Raw genomic sequence first — 19,949 nt, forward strand, 5'->3', positions numbered from 1 at the left:
GTGCAAGCCACAGAAGTCTTCCCTGTGTATCTTTCCACTGGCTTCTCAGAGACTTTTAAGAGGCTAGTGTTGAGACAGAAACTAGGCAGTCCCCCCCCCCCCCTCTCTCTCTCTCTCTCACACACACACACACACACACACACACACACACACACACAGCCACACCCCATGACAGCGACAGGGTCAACCCAAGGAGAATTGTGCAGACACACAACACATCTATGCACACACTCCAGAGTTTCTTATGTTCAATCTGCAGAGATCCCTCCCCCGCCCCCCTGTCCTTGCGAGCCCATCTCACTCACTACCCGCCTTCCCCCAGTTCCTCCGCCCCCCACACACATGCGGTTTCGCCCCTCACCCCTGAGCTGGAGGCACAGGGAGCAGGCGCCGGCTGTAAACACCTGACAAACTCCCGGGACAGTCAAACAAACACGCGATCTCACAAAGGATCCCAACGGAAGGGGCCTCCGGGCGCCTTCCTTCTGCGGTTTCCTCGGGCATCCTCTTCCAGGCTTCCTCCTTCAGTCCGCTGACAAAGAGTCACCGAGCCCAGTTCAAATCGATTGTTTTATTGACTGTGTACACACAGACACGCCTTTAGGAAAGGGCGCACCCCGGGGGTACTCAGCCCTGGGCCGCACTTGTGCTGCATTTCGCGGACCCGGCTGGTCCGGACGCCCGAAACCCCCACCCCTACCCCGACGCTTTCCTTCAAGAACTAAAAAAGGAGTCCAGCCAGAGTCGCCGCAACGCTTCTGCCTTCTTCCCTCCCTCCCTCCCTCCCTCCCCGCCCACCTCCCTGCCCGCCCGCCCCCTACACTTCACGGTCACACTTTACAGACACAGACGTTTCTCCTACAGAGCGCGCTCTTCTAGGACTACGCACCAGGCAAATACTATAGTGGTGGAAGGAGGGGCGGGGCGGGGGAGGACCGAGGATCCTGCTGCCGGTCACCCACGGGCTTTGTGGGAACCAGGGCGTACGCCCTCACGAGGGACCAGGCCCGGCAGGCCACAGTTACTTCCTAGGGACCCGGCGCTTCTTGAGCTGAGTCTGGGCCCCGGGCAGCAGCGGAAGCGAAGCTGTCCAGTGCACCGATCTCTGGAAAACCCAACTCATCCACAACGAAATTTGCTCGGGACCAAGCGTGTACCCTCGGTGGTAAAAGGGCTCGCGGTTCCGAGGCGCTTTAAGTTAGGTGAGAGGGCGCGGGGGTGGGGAGAAACGGTCCCCCGCCCCAAAACACACACACACACACACACACACACACACACACACACACACACACAATTTTCCCAGAGGCTGGGAAAAGTGTTAGCACCGGACCGAGTGTCGCTGTCTTTGAAAACAACGAGAATATGAAAATCCGAATGCGAAGCCGAAAGGCGCCCCAGGCACCAGGCTCGGCTCCGGCTGGTCAGAAGCAGAGGGGGGCGGGGGAGCAGAAGGGTTTGGTTCCCAGTCGCAAGGGGGCTTTGAAACTAAAAACTGGGAGTTGTCACCGAACCCTGGCTTCTAGGATATGCACCCCGGAAAGGGAAGGGTAGGGTTGAGGTGGGACCTCGGCGCTCCACACTAGGGATGACTGTGGGGAGTACCAGGCCAAACCCCGCGCTACACTGTTAACTTTCAGATGTTTCCAACGTCTTCTACCATTTACTCTGGCTGCACCGCTCACAGTGGGTGGGCTGCGGGGCAGATTTCCCAGATAGTTGCGTAGGAGTGGAGAGGCCAGGATTTCGCCTCAAGGTCAGCGATGGTGCTTTATGCGAGGAGAGAGTAGCAGAGAACTGTGCTTGCCAGAGGGAATTCAGCCCGCAAAGTCAATGACGATCGTGGGTGTGGTGGGGACTAGTGAAATGGTTCCACTACTCACTAGAAGTCTCCAGGAGTAAGACTGGGGTGGTGGTGGTGAGAGGGCAGAGTGTGTGTGGGCGGGGGAGGGCGGGGGGAGATAAATCCTGCCAGCCAAGGCGCGGGTGAGACTGGGAGGACAGGGCGGGCAGGAGTTCAGCCCGCCGTCTGCCTGTAGTTGCCGTTAATCTCCTGGGCAATGTTGACCGCCTCGGCACCCAAGGGCAGCCGGTCACTGTACTCGGAGCCCACCTCGAACTCCTCTTGGTTGGCCTTGGATTGGGACTCCACCAGCGAGCAGGCGGCCAGGCTCTCCTCCCTCTGCAAGTCCCCACCCGAGTCCCCCTCCTCCTCCTCTTCATCAAGGCCCTCCCTGGGAGCCTCCTCTGGCTCCTCACAGCCTGCTTCGCCGCCAGGTGGATAGCTTTTCTCGGACTCAAGGTAGGAGGCACGTGGGTCAAAGTCGGCGGCGATGCGCTTCTCCATGGGGTCGGAGACCTGGGGCCGCAGGATCAGACGATAGGGCTTCCCCGGGTGTTTGGCCAGCAGATGGCAGCAGGCGGCGCCCAGCAAGGGCACAGTGGCCAGCACCAGAAGGAACACACTCACCACCACGATAACCAGCAGGGAGGGCAACTCCTTCTTGGTAGCGAACACCACTTGCACGTGGCAGGCCTTGCCTGCCTGCGCCAGGCACACCGAGTAGTTGGTGCCAGGCCGCAGGCCGCGGAACCAGTAGGTGTTGACCCCCTCCTCCACGTGAGACCACTGAACTGCTGCACCGCCCCCCGCCGGGCACAGATAGAGCCGGCGCAGGGGTCGCTGCCCAAGCCGCCCAACTCCCTCAGCCCCACCAGGCATAGGGCCCCAGCGCGCCGCCAGCGGCGTCAGCTGCACCCGAGCCTCGCGCTCCGCCACGTCCAGCGCGATGACACCCAGCTCAAAGACGTGCGGCTTAAGGTCAGCGCTCTGGTTGAACGCGTGATTGGACACGTACAGTGAGGGGTCTCCGTGGCCACAGCGCTGCTCCACCACTGGGTCCGCAGAGACCTGGTCTTCCACCTCCTCTCCCTCCCTTGCCTCCTCCTCCGGCCCCGCCTCAGTCTCCCCAAGGATGCTACCCTGGGCTGGGCCTTGGCCTTTGATTTTGCCCTCGGGCTTGGAGGGTAGGACGCTGTTGCCTCGGCCTTTAGCTGTGGACTTGCGCTCAGAGGCTGGGGCCTGCACATCCGGGTCCCCACCGGCGCTAGGAGCGTGCTTTGGGGGCCCAGCTGCCGACACCACCACGCGTACCGACGTGGAGTTGGCGCCCAGCTCGTTGTGGGCACGGCACGTGTAGATGCCTGCCTCCTTGGCACTCAGGAGGGGCACCAACAGGGAGCCGTTAGTGAGTGCCAGGAAGCGTGGGGTTGCTGGAGGCGCGGGCCAAGCGGGTGCCGGAGACGGAGTTGGAGCCTCCGTCTGCGTTGGCCCCTCCCCATCTCCTCCCTCCTCCCCATCTTCTACCCAGTCCTCCCAGCTCGAGACCGGCGGCTCTAAGACTACCGTGCCACCCGGGATCTGAAGTTGCCATTGCAGGCGGGGCGTGGGGTGTCCTTCGGCAATGCAGTGTAGCATGAGCGCCATGCCAGCGCGCAGGGGGCTGCCGGGCACCTCGATAGGCTGCTCGGCACTCAGACTCACACTGGGTGGTGCACAGGACAGGACGGGCAATCGGTGCACAGGAACGCCCTGCAGCGCGGTTGGCGTGGCGCACGCAATGGAATCAATCTCGGGTAGAGAGACTCGAGTGCTCTCGGCCCAGGCCTGCAGCCACACAAGGCTGCAACCGCAATGGAAAGGGTTGTGATAGAGTTGCAGATGTGACAGTGCGCTTAACGCGTCAAAGGTGCCGGGAGCCAGAGTACGCAATCGGTTGTTGTTGATGCGCAGGGAGCGCAAGTCGGGCAGCGCACCGAGTGCGTCCCGAGGAAGCGAGCCCAAGCGGTTATGGTTCATTTTGAGCAGCTGCAGAGCGCTCAGGTTACGCAGGTCGTTCCAGGGGAAGCTGGATATAAGGTTGTGGCTCAGGTCGAGGTTCTTGAGCTGGCTCAGCACGGCCAGCGCGCCCGGCTCCACGGTGCGGACCTCATTGTGCGCCAGCCACAGCGATGTGACCTGCGTGACGTTGGCAAAGGCCCCGCGCCGAAGCACGGAGATCTTGTTGGCCGACAGACTAAGCGTGGTCACGTTGGCCGGCAATCCTTCAGGCACCTCGTGAAGCTCCTTGTAGGCGCAGTCAGCGAACTGGTGTGAGTATTTGTCCACGCAAGCGCACGGCTCCGGGCACGCTCCCGCCACTCCTAGGAGCGCCCACACTAGCCACACTGCTCCAAAGGACACCACTGCGGGTCCTGCAGGTGGAAGCGGGGGAAGAGGGGAGAAGGTGACTCACTGAGCCCCAGCTTCCTTCTCCTATTAAGCTCTGCCTCCCAGAAGCAGCCTAGAGTAGGCCTCCGGTAACCTCCTTTATGCCCAGGGGCGTTTCTTGGGCATGGGTGGAGCTCAGTAAAAGCCTCTGGATTAAATGGTTGCTCCCTCTCGGAGCCCCGACTTCCTTTTCCAGCGGCCTTCTACCTGGCTCTGTTTTCTCTATCTACCCCTCACCCTAGTCCCTCTGCACAGGCTAGGCTGATCGCCTTGGGCTCTGCACTGAATTCCGAAGCCTTTGTTTAATCCCCTGAAAGGGATACACAGAAAGGGTTTTTTTCTCCGTGACGGGTGTCCTCCCTCGTACTCTTTGTCTCATGGACAGCACTTGCACACACGCCCATACAAGCGAACCACAATACAAACACGCTGGGGCACTGCCATCAAACCACCAACTTCTGCAGGGAATTTTGGTACACAACACATTTTGTAGACACACAAACAGAGGCACCCAGACAGTAACACAATATACACTGGAGACCTCATTGTTCTCTCAGCCCAACCTAGCATTTGTATAGCGTTCTCCACAATAGTGCAAAAACGCTTTCCTATTCGTTGTAGGAATTGAATAGGACACAAGGACACAAGCACTCATGCAAACCTACCTCCACACAGGGACACAAGGGTGCAATGGCACTTGCATACAGCCCTCCACTGAGACCAAAATCCCAGCAGATCAGCAATGTGGAGAACTTGCAAGATCCCTGGGAGGCAAGGAAGCCTGCTGGCAGGCCCCTCAGCTGCTGTGACCTAAGCTACCTGCTCTGGGTTGCAGCTCCCGTCAGGGGAGAACTGGGGGTGCTCAGTCAGCCTTCCATCTGAGGAAGGAGATCCTCCTGTTTGCATGGATCAGGAGCATTGTAGGAACATTACTAACCCTCCCGTGCCTGTACAGCAGAGCCCAGGCAGCTCCCAAGGGAGCAGAGGGGTCCCTAGCCCATGGGTCCTGGGGACTGCCACTAGCTAAGTAGGAGAAGGTTCAAGATTCTGCTCCTTTTCTGCAGCTCTAGGATGCCCCAGAGCCCCCTCTCCGATAAAACCTTCTTATCCTCAGCCACACAAATGCACTTACACACAGACTGCCCTTCCCGCCTAGGGCTCCAGGCAGGTTCTGCAGAGACACCCTATCTTTGGGAACCCTTGCCCCTCACTCCACCTTTGCTCCCAGGGGAAAGCTCCTCCCCTCTCTCCCTTGTCTCACTGGGTACAGCGAGTTACGCGTGGTCTACCCCCACCTGGATCAAGGTTATGGGGTAGTCTGAAGCTTACCCGCCATTTGTTGTCTCCCCAAGCACTGCCAGGGGCTTCAACCCCTTCTCCAGACTTGACTTCTCAGAGAGGATGACAGCCCAAGGGCGCTTCCCACATCTGTTGCTGCGACTGTGGGGAAGACGGAAAAGGGACGGGTAAGTTTGGGGTCTCCCTGGCCCTGCAGCCCCACTTCAGTTTTTCCTTTCGTGTCCGTTCCCTCCACCTCTTCCTGGCTGCAGATTGAAGAGTCCTTCTGCGCGCTCCCGGCTTGGCAGGGACGCGCACAGCCTCTCCCACCTCCAGCATTCTCTACGTTTGTTAACGCCATAGAGGCTCTACCCTGGTGGAAACACTTTTGGCCCCCATACCCACCGCCCTCGGCTGGGCTCTTTCCAGTCCACCGCACCCCATAACCCATGTCCCCCCATATTTACACATCTGCAGACATTATCGCTAGTTCTTATCACATCGCCCCCCCCACACACACACATTAGCACAGACCCTCATTCCCTCGTGTTATAATTCTAGCATGTAATAATCTCGTCCATGTGTTGAGCTCTCACTACGGTCACACACATTTTCAAAGGCACACACCTTCACCCAGGACACTCACCATTTCCCCATCTCTCACGCACACACATTCATGCGTACTTACCCGCACAGCGGGTCCGCCAGGGCCCATGAGCTTCGCTGCTAATTGAATCCGTGCCGCTTACAAACCCCACAATACGTGAGACAAACCATCCAGAAGGAATTTGGGGGAAGGCAAGGAGCACAACTAAAGGGGTCGTGTTTTGCATTTAAACTCTTTTTGCAAATGTAGGTAAGGAGGCAGACAGACCTCAAGTGGGATGGGCCGGGCTTGCGTGTACCCTTCCTTCCCATACCCCTCCACCATCCTCACCCAGGCTAGCCGCCTCCTCCCTGAAGCCACATTCAACACGATGCATAATTGATAGTGTTAGCAGAGCATCTCACCCTCCCTACCATTTTTGCCAGGATCTGGGCGATACAAGCCTAAGTCTCTCTCTCCCCCCTCTCCAGCCCCGCCCCGCCCCGGCCCCGCCCGTCCAACCTGGCAACTCGAACGTCTGGCGCTGCAGTGCGTACTGGGGAAGCAAAGCATCCCCACACCTCCCCCCCCCCCCCCAACCACCACCACACACACACACACAGCCCACCGCCTACCCTGCCCAGTCTTTTAAGCGACTCTGCGTTTGGTCTTTTGTGGCTACACTAGCGCTTGTGCGCGCCGCTGAGAGGGGCCAGACGGGGCGCGAGGGTGTCAGACTCCGCTCCCAGGAAGCTTGCCTGAGCGCATCCAATGCCTCAGGTCTTGACAGCCAGAGGCGAAGGATGCACGGGGCAAAAGCTGCAAAAGGATGGCTACAAAACGCCTGTTCTTCTTGAGCACAGTTGGCTGGGACAACGATATCTCGATATCTGCTTCACAGCCTCACAAGCAAACACACCGCCAAATCCACACAGGGTTTCCACAGTCTGTACCGCTCTCCACGTTCCAGTGTCTCACACAACAGCCAGCCTCGACATACAATACTCGCTGTTTCCGACTCTCACTTGTCTCTGGCTAAACCCCGACATTTATTTTAGCGACTAGGAAGCAGAGGCGCGGAGATATCAGGAATTTGGCTAAAAGTTGATTCCTGCCCCCCTGCACTACCCACTACAACCCTGGAGACAGCGTTCCTGGCCCGAATTAGAAAATGGGTACAGGCTCCCGGACACACAAAGCTCTCGAGTTCCCCAGTCCTTTCGTGGACACTGAGCTTTCGGGTCGTCCTAGGCCTCAGCCCTCACCCCGGGCTGGGGGGCGGGTGATCTCTGGCGGCGGATCGATGGACGCGGATTAGGGCCCTCTGAGAAGTTCAATTTTCAGATTTAAATGTGTGGTATTTTAATGAGCTAGGGGGGTGGGGGAGAGAGCCGAGCGGTGAGTGCTGCATCTAAAGAGATCACCGGATCCGGGAACCGAGGATCCTTTGTAAATTAAATATGGACCGACTGGCGCACCCACACTCCGCGTTCCTCCCTTTCTCCACCTCCTACAGCAGCTACAGGAGGCCAAGCGGGCTGGGACCAGCGCATTCGCTCAGCCCAGAATCAGAGCCAGAACTTCATTCCTCCTACTACTGTAGTCCCCACAGCTGACCCGAGGGGGGGCGGGGGGAAGGGGTGAGAGCGCCTCGACCCAGTGGTGGGATGGGGAAAGGGTCCATAGTTCGGAAGTGAGTCCCTGCGGTTTGGGCCTGGCTGGGTTGGGGAGTGGCGCAGCCGGCGGACCTGGGCAAAGTCTCTTTGTCTGCGGAGCAAGGGGGTCTTCCTAGGAGTGTTGTCTGCGACTTGGGAGCCCCGAGGAGGCGATTCAAAAAGCCTTGACCCGGGAAGAGGGTTCTGGGGGAGGCAGAGCCCAGCTTCGAAAATGGAGAGTCAGATCCGGATGGCGAGTTCTGGAGCCTTTCCTGGGTGGGGCGGTAGGGATCCAGGCTCCCGGGTGTAGACGCATGGTTTGTGGACCCCCCCCCCCCCCCCCGCCACACACACACCCAGTGTCCTCCTCTCTCCTGGTTCTTTTTGCAAGGAGGTGAACGCAGAGGCGCGAGAGCAGGGGACATCTTGGAAGCGTTGAGGGACTGTAAGACAGAGGCTAGCTAGGGAGTGGTAGTGAGAATGGTTTCGCTTACTCTCCGCGGAGTGTTTCCTTGGACCGCAGGGACTCGTCCCGCCAGCGACCCGGGAACCTTCGGGACCAGCGGGCCAAGAAAGAACCTTTTCCCTTGCTTTCTTGCCGGGGCTGCAGAAGCCGGGCGAATTCAGCAGGAGGTAGGGCTCCAGGCGCCAGGACCGCGGCTAAGGGCGCGGTGGCCACCCAGAGAGGGCGCGGACTCCCACGGGCTCCTGTGGTTCCCGCCTACTCTCCAGCGAGCGCTTTTGTTCCCTGAGCGTGCCCTCGGGATAGACAACCCTTACCCCAGCTGTCGACGACGGAGAGCCCAGCGCCTGACCCGGCAGCCTGAAGCCCGAGTTGCTCCTGGCAAGGTCCGCCAGTAACTGGGGTAGGAGCCACGACTCCGGATTCCGCCTCCGAGCTCTGCTGGAAGATTGAGTGCTAGTCGCCTAGCGCCGCCAGGCGCGCAGTAGCAGTCTAATGATTATAATGTTAATAATGGTACAGTTACTGAGGCGCTGGAGAATCGGGAACTAAGATACCACCCCCACCGCTGCCCACGTCCTTGATCGTTAAAGAAACAGGCCCCTTGTCAGGTGGGTGGAAGTAGGTGTGAGGAGAGGAAAGAGATAAGGTTTCAAGGACTCAGCGCGGGGTCCCCAAATTCAGAATCTGTAGAATCCGGGCTGAGGATTTTTGGCGAAGTTGGGGTATGGACCCTAGACAGACCCAGAGGCCGAGAGCTGGAGGTCCGGGCAGCTTTTTGCAGAACTATCTCTAACTTCGACTTTGCGGACCCTGACGGTCCCAAGGGTGGGGTGGGTCGAAATCCAGTAGATCCGGGTATTGACTTCTCTGGCTCAGTTCACTTAAGGTGTCTGGCACAGGCCTAGTTCGCGCCTGCCCCCTGCTGGACAGTGACTGCCGGGTGCTGAGGCCGGGGCGGAGGCGGGGGAGGGGTGGGACCGGGCCAGAAGGGCTTCAGCTGAAAACTCCCGCGCCAAGGCCTAGGCGACCCCCACCCCGCCCGCCAACCCCCCGAGGGGCAATGCTCCGAAGTGGGGGACTCTTAACTAAGGCAGCAAAGCTTTCTTTCTCATGCCGACCCAGCAAAAATTAGTCCCAGGAATCTGCAACCTTCTTACCTAACAGTACAGCCCCCGCTGTGCACCCTACTGTGTTTCCAGGGCCCAGACACAATATAGGCACCGTCTGAATACTACATGAACAAATAGTCCCTGGCGCAAACCAACGAACTTAGTCCTCCTGGGACAGAACCTTCCTGTACCTTTCCCATCCTCCCCCTTGCCTGAGCTCTTTCTCTTTGAGCCCTGTTTGAAGCCCTAGAAGACTGTCCTTAAGTCTCATGACTTTGTCAGGGACCTATAAAATGTCTGAGATCTGAAAAATAAAGTCTTTAGGCTCTAAGAGAGGAAAAGAAAACTGCAGTTGGAAGTAATGGATATTTGATTAAGGTTCAGTTGCAACGATTGCACGCAGAGTTGTACATGCCTTGCGGCATATATGTGATTAAATGGATGTGAAAGGGCCTCTAAAAGTAAAAGAGCCAGGAGGGCATCATATATGCCCAGCATGGCAACCTGCTCAGAAGACCCTCCCCACAGCTGCCCTACAACCAGAATCTCCTAAACACTCAGTGCTTCCCACCTTTCAGCTTCTGTAGTCCTGTCTCTCTCCACCCCTGCCTCTCCCCCCCCCCCCCCCACACACACATTCACAGTGTTCCCTTTCAAAAGCTGGTTTCTTTTTCTAACTTCTAGCAGGAAGCCCACCCCTTTGGGAAGCCAGCCTCTGTTTATAACCTCCCTCCTACCTTCCATTTCATCTTTCCCTTAGATACACTTTACATACTGGTTAGGAGGAAAAGTTCTACCATCAGACTCCACCATGTACTAGCTGTGTAACCTTGACCAAGTTACTTAACCTCTCTGTGCCTTGGGAAAAAAAGGGTATACATAAGAATAACAATGTTATTGGGTTGCTATGGAGAATACATGAGTCAATGCATGCAAAGCTCCTAGTACCTAGCACTCAGTGCTCAGAAATGAACTATTATTTTTTTCTTTTTCTTTTTTAAATATATTTTTATTGATTTCAGAGAGGAAGGGAGGGGGAGAGAGAGATAGAAACATTAATGATGAGAGAGAATCATTGATCAGCTGCCTTCTGCACACTCCACACTGGAGATTGAGCCCCCGACCCAGGCATGTGCCCTAACCAGGAATAGAACCATGACCTCCTGGTTCATAGGTCGATGCTCAAACACTGAGCCACACCGGCTGGGCTGAGCTATTATTTTTTCAACAATAGCTATAATTAGCCATCATTATTGCCTTGCAGAGTTGGGTCCAGATAGGATGAGATGTTCTGCTTCACATGCTTCTGTCCTGACTCCCCCACAGGGGAATGACCTTGGCCCTGCCCTCAAATGTCTCTCTTCACTCCCCATCCCCTCTCCCCCCACCATTGTATAGATAGCAATCAGAAATTACTGTTAGGATTTATAAAGGTTTCTAGTCTGAGATACTTCAACCTAGATTCTGATGCTGTGGCTGTCTCCAGTGCCCCTATAAGTGAAGAGAGGCTTGTAGCTACAGCCTTGGTGGAAGGTTTTTAATTAAAACCACAATCTGGTTAAGTATTTATCGGGTTCTGTGATTTTAATTATTTTTTAGGCGGGGGCGGGGGGAATCCACATCTGCATATGGGAAGACTGTTGATTCAGAGGAAAGTAACAACCTGTGGCAGTTTGCTGGAGGCAACTGGGAGGAATTTCCTGAATTGTTCAAATGAAGCTTGACATTATTAATAATCTGGGATCCAGTCTATGACCTTCCTCCTAGAGCTTTCATGAAATTAGCTTAACATGCTGGCAAGGCCCATTATTGCCATCACAATTAATGACAGCTCTTCCAGTGGCATCTCCTGTAAGTGTAATTATCTCACTATAGATGAGGAACCCTGCCTGGAAAAGGCAGCACTCCTGCCTGTGAGGGGCAACAGGCTTAGCTGTTCTACCCAGTGCAGGCACCCACCAGCTCTCTCTCCAGAGGGGAGTCCTGTGCAGCCAGCCCCCTCCATAGAAGGGTGAAGGGAAGGGAGGGCAGGGAATTATTTCAAGATGCTTTATCTGCAGCAAACAAAATTCCCATCTTAAAGGGTTTTAAATGATTAAGTGTACATCTCACAAGCGAGAAGCAGGGCTGGTAGACTGAATGATATTGGCAGGCCCAGATTCTCTCTGTGTCTCTCCTCTGCCATCCTTAACAGGGTTGCAGCCTGAGACTGTGTTCTTTGGTGCCATTGAAGGGCTTAGCGGCAGCTGGGGTCACATGCTTATTGGTAACAGACTGGTGGATAGAGAGACTGGATTCATTCCCGAAGCCACAGACTCTTCTTAGGTCTTATCAACACATTGACTTAGGGCTCTCCATCTCTGAGCCAGTCACTGGCAGAAAGGGTGAATTTATTGGTTTAGAGTAATGATCATCTAGTCCTGAAATGGATGTTGAGTAGTCATTCTTAATAGTCACTATAAGCAAGAAATCCCCTTTAAAAAGAAGTGTTGGGAAATTGCGTGGTCAGAGTAATCTAATATTGTGTCAAAATGAATTTAAATGAGACTGGCCATAATTATAATGAACCATATTAGACACCTTCTTATCTGGAGATAGACCAGTCTATATCCACAGTGTGTGAACAGGATCAGTACTCAGGGTGTGAGCAAAAGTAGGGCTCAGTGTATAACCAGGGTTGGGGTTCAGTGTGTGAGCAGGATCAGAGGGCTCTCTTGGATAGACATACATACAAACTAGTGGATTCTCTGCTTTCATAGAATTCTTGAAAGGATAAAAATGTGTTCTTGGAAATGCCCATGCTGGGATCCAAAGCTATATTCAGAGCAATAAAAGCTTCAGTCTTTAGTTGAGTATTTATGAACAGGAGACATTTATGAACTCAAAGATGTCCGTTCCTACCTGACTTCACATCCTGAAGATGTTACCTGGTCCCATGGCCAACAAGAGAAGCACTTTACTGTCCAGATGGAAAACAGAAGGGAGAATTCTACCCTGGTCTTTAACAAGTGGGGAAGCAGCACAAGGCTGCCAGCTCCACAGACTCACTGTGTGATCTTCGGCAACTCCTAAGAATGGGTTGGATGTGCTCTGAGGCCCTTTCAGTGCTGCTGTTCCCTGACACCCTGGTCCTTGGGTGCTGCAGCTTTAGGAGAAGCAATTTGAGGATGAGTTGGGGCTTCTAGAGGCCTCCACCTGGGCTTCCTGCAAGAGGATGTCTTTATGCCCCTGGGCAGTTTCCTTGTTTTCCATGCCATCACACTTCATCTGCCTCATCTAATGAGGTCATCAGCACACCTGGGCCCAGGAGCTAACCCTCCCCCTAAAACTATGGGGGGCAGGGGTCCTCCTGCTACAAATCACTTCCTGAAGGCCCTTCACATAGCAGGACTGGCGGGGCGGGGTGGGAGGGGGGGCGGGGGGAGGTAGAAAGGGGACATCATTAGAGATAAAATCTGATTACTGAATAGGTATATGGGCCCAGGAAGAAAGGTCAAGTCTGCCAGGAGCTCCCAATGCAGAAGGAAGAAAGGACTCTTGCAATTCTGGCCACTGCTTTCTGCTCTGCGACCCTCAGTTCTCTGTTGCCTGGTGCCATCAGGGGACACAATAAACACAGATTCTGAGACTCATTCAAGGCAACGTACAAGTTCAGGAATTCTCTGCCTGTCCTGTCCCAGGATGCTCTGTGGGGAAATCACACCTCAAAGTGTGTCCTGATTTAGGCAGGGTAGTGGCTTCAATGAACTCACAGCAACCAGACACTGGCCAGGGAGTGCCCTGGGGATGGAAACTTTCAGACATTTCCCTCTCTGTGCCTGTAAGCAATCAGCTCCAGTAGCCCAAGGGCAGGCCTGGAAAGAAAGTTGCAGGTGTGAGTTGTCAGAAGTAAAGCACACAGAAGCCAAGGGATGGGCATGCAGAAATGGGTCAGCTACGTCATTCATTTCCCAAGTAGTGATTGAGTCTCCCCATGTTGCCAGGCATTGGGTACAACTGTGAACCAGGCAGATGGCATCTCTGCTCTAAGAGACATTACAGGCTCCTGCACCTCTCAGCATGTTCAGGCCTCCTTTGTGTGAACCTTGGGGCTTCTGGAAGGCTAGCATCCCCAGGACAGGCTCCATCTGCTTCAATAGGTGACCTACCTGGGAAGACATCCTGCACCCACTGTAATGAACAGAGAGCTGTCCAGAGTCACAGACCATCAGAGCTTGGAGCCTGGAGGTTTTCTATTCCTACTCCTCCACTTTATTGGAGAAACTGAAGCCAAGATGGAGGTCACAGAGTAGGTAGGACTGTGAAATGTCCCCAGTGTGCAGCTTCTCTGGCCCAAGACAGGCCAATCTTGGTGGCCATCACTGACATTGGTTTGAAGGCCCTTGAGACTCTCCGATGAGGCCTCTCTGATGTTTTTTTCTGGATGAGACAGGTGGTCCACTTCAGGTCTGTATTAGCCCCCTGTACTCCCCAAGAGACTGTGGTTGTGCCTCCGTTGCAGCAGCTCTAGTAATAGCATGCTGGCCCCCAGCCAGGCCCCACAGAGAGAGTACCTCCAGCCAGGCAGCTGGTTGGGGCAGAGATCTGGAGGAAGAACACTTCCTGAGGTGGCATGTTGCAGAGGTGCCTCTAATGCTACACCCAGGCAAGGCCAGTTCTAATGGTCACATCTTGGGTACAACCAGGTACAATTCAGTATAAGGGAGTCTGGAGCAGGAGATCAGGGTCAGGAGGTTGTACCTGCTTTTCCACTGACTTTCTGTGAGACTCTGGAAAGGTCTCTCTTTTCCTGACCTGTCTCTCCTCCTGTGCTGTGGGGCTAAATGTCCCTCCCCACCCACCTAGGGCAGTAGCTTGGATTTCTTATATTTTCACCCCTCAGATCTGTCCTTACCCATTCCAAAATGCGGAAGGTTCTCTCTATGCAGTGACCTCCCAGGAGGGACAGCCCCCAGGCATAGCTCTCTGCAACCTATCTGAAGGGCCCCAAGTATATTTTACTGGGAAAGCCAGTATGGAAGGGCCAGGGAGGGTGAGTGCCTCAGCCTCCTCTCCCTGAGCCCTTATCTCCAGACCCAGCTGGAAACTTGATATATTTATTTGCTTCTGCCAGGACCTCCTCTGTCCAACCCACATCTCTGCCAGCACTGAAAGAAAGTGACCTTCCTACAGATGCTGTGTCTGGTGAGCCAGGTGGGGGCTGAGGGAGGGCATGCTGTAAATCCTTCCAGCCTGCAGGGTGACCCCATCAGGGTAGAAGAGATAGTCCAGGAGGCTTAGAAAGATGGGAACAGAGGTACCAGGAGAAGTAGTTGGGAACAGAGTCACCCGGACCCTGAATGAACCAGAACCAAGAGAAAGAGGAGAGGGAGAGAAGGGAAGAAGGAAGAGGGAGAGGGAGAGGCGGGGGAGAGGAGGGGAGGGCTGGTAGAAGAGGGGATAGGGAGGGGGTGTGAGGGAAGGAGAAGGAGATTTCAGTTCCTCCTGAAATCATGCATTCTCAACAGGAGCAAGGTTATAGCACAGAGAATAAAAACTGATTCAAGGGGGCCACTAACAATCTTAGATATTCCAGTGGTTTCTGACCCTCCAAAGGACCAGAGTACAAGAACAATGCATTCTCCTCTAGGGTGTTGGATATATAGTTAGTTATGTTTCACTGAGCATTGCCAATTCACAAAGTTTAGTGCTTTATGTATGTTTTCTCATTTAATCCTCACAATTATCTTTTTTAAATTAAATCTTTATTGTTGAAAGTATTACATATGTCCCCTTTTCCCCCCATTGACCCCTTCTAGCCCGCTGCCATTGCCTGCCTCAACCTTCATCACCTTATCGTCTGTGCCCATGTGTTATGCATATATGCATTTAAGTTTTTTGATCTCTTAACACCCACTTACCCTCCCCCGTCCCCTGCCTTCTCACTGAGGTTCCGAAGCCTGTTCTATGCTTCTATATCTCTGAACTTATTTTGTTCATCAGTTTATTTTGTTGATTAGATTCCACATATGAGTGAGATCATGTGATACTTGTCTTTCTCTGACTGGCTTATTTCACTTAGCATAATGCTCTCCAGGTTCCTCCATGCTGTCTCCAAGGGTAAGAGAGTCTTCTTTTTTTACTGCTGCATAGTATTCCATGGTGTAAATGTACCACCGCTTTTTTATCTACTCGTCTTCTGGTGGGCACATAGGCTGTTTCCAGATCTTAGATCCTCACAATTTTCGAAGTATGTATTATCACCCCCAGTTTGCATATGAAACCACAGAGGCTAAGCAGTTTATCCAAGGTCACACAGCAGAGCTGGCATTGGAACTACCAAAGGCACCCTTTCCCGCTCCCAAGCAGACATGAAAAAGGGCACCACCTTGGACACTTCCTCCTTAGTTGGTCAGGTATATTTAGGGTTGTGGTCCACCCTGGTGTTAGCTGAAGCTTTATGGCTATAGAACTCCAGGAGAGAGTCAGCCCTTGGGTAAACTCTGCCCCAGACACCCTGCACTCAGTCTGGGCAACAAACATAGTTTTAGACAATCAGACAAGTGACACTGAATTTCCACAGTAACTCCTATCACACTTGTTTAGCCGGCTAGCTTTGAGGAAAATGTCTGTGGTTAGCTTTTGCAATCTGCTTGGCTATCAAATTTGGGATATTTATATTTATAAACTGACTTTAGCATAGTTCAGTCTTCAAAGAATTCCTCTGGGCTGAGTTTAAGGAAGTTCCTTGAGCCAAGAATGAAGGAATTTCCCCTTCACTTGTTAGCAAATGCATTTTGTAAGGGAGGGTAGAGACTTCCAAGTTTTCTGGTTTGTTTGTTTTTTTTTTTTAGGCAGGGAGTCAGTTAAAATTCTAAGCCCCAGCCGAAACCGGTTTGGCTCAGTGGATAGAGTGTCAGCCTGCAGACTGAAGGGTCCCAGGTTCGATTCCGGTCAAGGGCATGTACCTTAGTTGCGGGCACATCCCCAGTGGGAGGTGTGCAGGAGGCAGCTGATCGATGTTTCTCTCTCATCGATGTTTCGAACTCTCTATCTTTCTCCCTTCCTCTCTGTAAAAAATCAATAAAATATATGTTTTAAAAAAATTCTAAGCCCTTTTCTCAATAGTCACCACAGGCATTTCTTTACTTAAGTCCAAAGAATCTGGAGCTCACACCTGGATTCGGACACAAAAGTAAATGATGGTGCTATCTTCCTCCCTCCCTCCCTTCCTCCCTCCCCCAGCCTCATGTTCCACCACCTGCCACCCACCTCAGTCTAGGGAGAACTTCGCCTATGTTCCCTCCCACCTCCCTGCAGCCTGCCTCCCCGCTTCTATGAGCTGAGCCAAATGGAGGGGTTGGTACCAGCAGACACTTCTGACTTGCATCGTGACTGGGGATATGGCCTTCCCTGAAATCATGCATTCTCAATAGGAGCAAGGTTATACCACAGAGAATAAAATCTGATTCAAGGGGGCCACTAACAATCTTAGATATTCCAGTGGTTTCTGACCCTCCAAAGGACCAGAGTACATGAACAGATATACAGTACATCTGTGTAAGGAAGAAGTCAAATGTTCTTTATTTGCAGGTGACATGATCTTGCATATAGAAAATCCTAAAAGAATCTATAGTATGTAGTATATTTATGGTATTAAATTTTTAAATTTTTTTTCTATACTTTATTTTTATTTTTTAAAACCTTGATCTTGATTGCTGAGAGTCCCCCCCGCCACCCCCCCCCCACCATTGCCTCCCTCCTCTCGGTTCCTGCCCTGTCCCAGGCCTTCACCACCCTATTGTCTGTGCCCATAGGTGCATATAAGATCTTTGGTTAATCTCTTCCCATACCCACCTCACCCCTTCCCTCGGAGATTCATCAGTCTGTTCCATGTTTCCATGCTTCTGATTCTATTTTATTCATCAGTTTATTTTGTTCATTTGGTATTAAAATTTCATTGCAAGGAGTCATGACTAGGAAAAAATGTCAAAAAAGTCTACTTATGGAAGCAAAAATGGAGAAAAAAAGATTTGAGAAGCACTAGTCTGAAAGAAAAAATAGATTTAAGTTAAGTTTAAGTGCTGGTACTGGCAGGATGGGGGGTGAGCTTTCTGGGGCCTGGATTTTGCATCTGATGAGACCAGCAGACCAGGAGGGCACAGGAAGGAGAGAGCAGAAAACTGACTCCCCCAACGCACAGTGATGCACCCGGCAGTGTGGGCCCCAGATGGCTCGTCTAGACACAGGCTCCCTGGGGGGCAAATCCCAACTCTGGCACATACAAGCTTAATGACCTTGAACAAGGTGCACGATCTTCCACCCTATGTTCATCTGTAACGTGAGGATGAGAACGTGAGCACATAGGGTTTGGGGGAAACTAAATGAGGTCACCTGTGCTAAATGAGAAAACACCTCGTGTCTGGCGCATAATTATCTTTCAGTCATGTTATCTGGGAGCATTAGTCACCTGGTTTTTCTAGAGGCTCTCACTGGACATTTGCACCCCACCCTCACCCCCAGCAGTGAGTCAGGCAGAATCCCTGCTGGGTGCTTCTAGTCTGCTGGACCAGGGCACTGCCCTTGGGGTGGCATATTAGGGGGTCTTCCTCAGAAGCTCCTACCCATATAGGCTTACAGCTGCTAAAGTGACAAATACCTGTGGCCCCAAAAGTGACTCTAACTCCTTTCCTAATTAAATTCCTAACTTCATTTCTAACCTTAATCACCAAATATGACCCTAAATTTATTATAACCCCGAATCCTAACTTTAGCCCTCACTCTAACTACTAACCCACCCCATCCTTACCCCAATTCTAACCTGGGCCTTCACCTTTGCTCTAACTCTCATCCATAATCCTCATTCTTTTTTTTTTTTTTTGGGGGGGGGATAACCTTTGGAACGACCCTCTACCTTCTCCCACACACACACAATCTTCCCAGGCCCAGGCCTCATTTCTGCTGCCCCTAGCCCTCTTCTGAGCCTGCAGACTCCCCTCCTCTTTACTCCCCACCCATCCAAACCATAATCCTCATTCTAATTCCAATGGTAACCCAGGATTTTCCAAAATTAAGTCACTCACTCCCACAGTCACAAGTTTTACTATACCTTTGTTCCTTCTGATCTTATAGCTACTTAATATTTGTCCTTAAATTAGACCTTCACAGAATCTCACTGTAGAGTCATTCTGAGCAAGTATATTCCAGGAATGATTAACATTTTAAAATTTTTTCTCCAAGCACCATTTACCTAATGATATCTTCTGTACCACCAGAGGTATGAGTGGCACTTTAAAGCCCATGCACCACTAGTTCCCACCCAGGAGAGCAGCGGCCTCCACACCAGGCCCTGTGGGGCTGCTGCACCCTCTGCTGGCAGAGTTTGGGAGAAGCTCTAGCTCAGTTCCACTTCCCTCTGGGTGGGGTCCACAGTGTACTCTCTGATTTGGTGTTACTAGTTGTGGGGTTCCCTTGTGAGTTAAGAAAGGTGAGAGAGAGGAGATCATGGCGGCCAAATAGGCAGACCTTTCTTTCGCCTCCTCCCAGGGCCAGACTGGTGTGGACGAAAGGGGCCACATGCTAACCTGACAGGCTCAGGGAAGGCCTGCATAGCAGTCTTGCAGATACAGAGACCTAAAGTAACCACAAAGGATGGTCTGAAATTAAACTTTAACTAAAAGCAGTTATGGTGGGTAGTCACCTCCTAGGCTGGTATTTTCACTGACAAGGTCAACATTTACCTTAACTGAGCCTATCTGTCTTTTACCTTAACTGAACCTATCTGTCTTTTTGCATCTATAATAACACTATTGGCCTGGTGCACGAAATTCGTGCACAGGGGAGCGGGCGGGGGGGGGGGCAGGGAGAGGTGAGTGGGGTCCCTCAGCCCAGCCTGCACCATCTCCATTCTGGGACCCCTCAGGGGATGTCCAACTGCCTGTTTAGGCCCAAACCCGGATAGGGCCTAAACTGGCAGTCAGACATCCCTCTCGTAATCCGGGACCACTGGCTCTAACCGCTCACCTAACTGCCTGCCTGGTTGCCCCTAACTGCCCTCCCCTCTAGGCCTGGTCGCCCCTAACTGCCCTTCCCTGCCGGCCTGGTCACTCCTAACTGCTCTCCCCTGCCAGCCTGGTTGCCCCTAACCGCCTCTGTCTCGACCCCCACCACCGTGGCTTTTTCCAGAAGGATCTCCAATCTAATTAGCATATTACCTTTTTATTAGTATAGATAAGTATTTGTCATATTATTCTCTACTCTTCTATATGTATTTAAAATACTCCAGAATATTTTAAGGGAATAAAAAATGGTCAAGTTGCAGAAAAATAAAAGTTTTGAAATACAACCTGGTAGGCTTGAAAGCAACAACATTTGTGTAAAAGGGCATAAGTTGCAGTCGGCAACAAAACTTGTTGTTAGGATTGCTTGGTGAATATTCTTTTGTTGGAAAGGCGTGGTTTGGGCAAAGGAGAAAAGGAAACCAGCCCTATAAAAGGGAATGTCTGATTGGGCCGTTGCCACAGCAGAGGGGCAGGTGCAGCACAGGTTCAGGCTATCCCACAGGCAAGGACGTCTGTGTGTACGGGACACCAAGGGACACCTGTCACAC

General features: G+C 52.8%; 2 protein-coding genes across 2 annotated transcripts in view; both read right to left on the reverse strand.

Moving 5' to 3' along the window:
• Nucleotides 1-830: 830 nt before the first annotated feature.
• ISLR2 (immunoglobulin superfamily containing leucine rich repeat 2) lies at nucleotides 831-6,251 on the reverse strand. The gene is made up of 3 exons (XM_080666462.1): nucleotides 6,234-6,251; nucleotides 5,597-5,707; nucleotides 831-4,251 (listed from the first exon to the last, which is right to left on the reverse strand). Exons 2-3 carry the CDS (start codon nucleotides 5,601-5,603, stop codon nucleotides 2,015-2,017), a joined length of 2,244 nt encoding a protein of 747 aa, XP_080522588.1. The 5' UTR covers nucleotides 5,604-5,707; nucleotides 6,234-6,251; the 3' UTR covers nucleotides 831-2,014.
• The window catches only part of PML (PML nuclear body scaffold), a 90,902-nt gene continuing 76,548 nt past the window's right edge, over nucleotides 5,596-19,949 (reverse strand). Inside the window, exon 8 of the mRNA XM_080666420.1 lies at nucleotides 5,596-5,707. Within this exon, the coding sequence (XP_080522546.1) occupies nucleotides 5,660-5,707 (48 nt within the window). The 3' untranslated portion in view covers nucleotides 5,596-5,659. The remainder of the gene's footprint in view (nucleotides 5,708-19,949) is intronic.

This window comes from Plecotus auritus (assembly GCF_963455305.1).
Source record: "Plecotus auritus genome assembly, chromosome: 1".
Lineage (NCBI taxonomy): Eukaryota > Metazoa > Chordata > Mammalia > Chiroptera > Vespertilionidae > Plecotus > Plecotus auritus.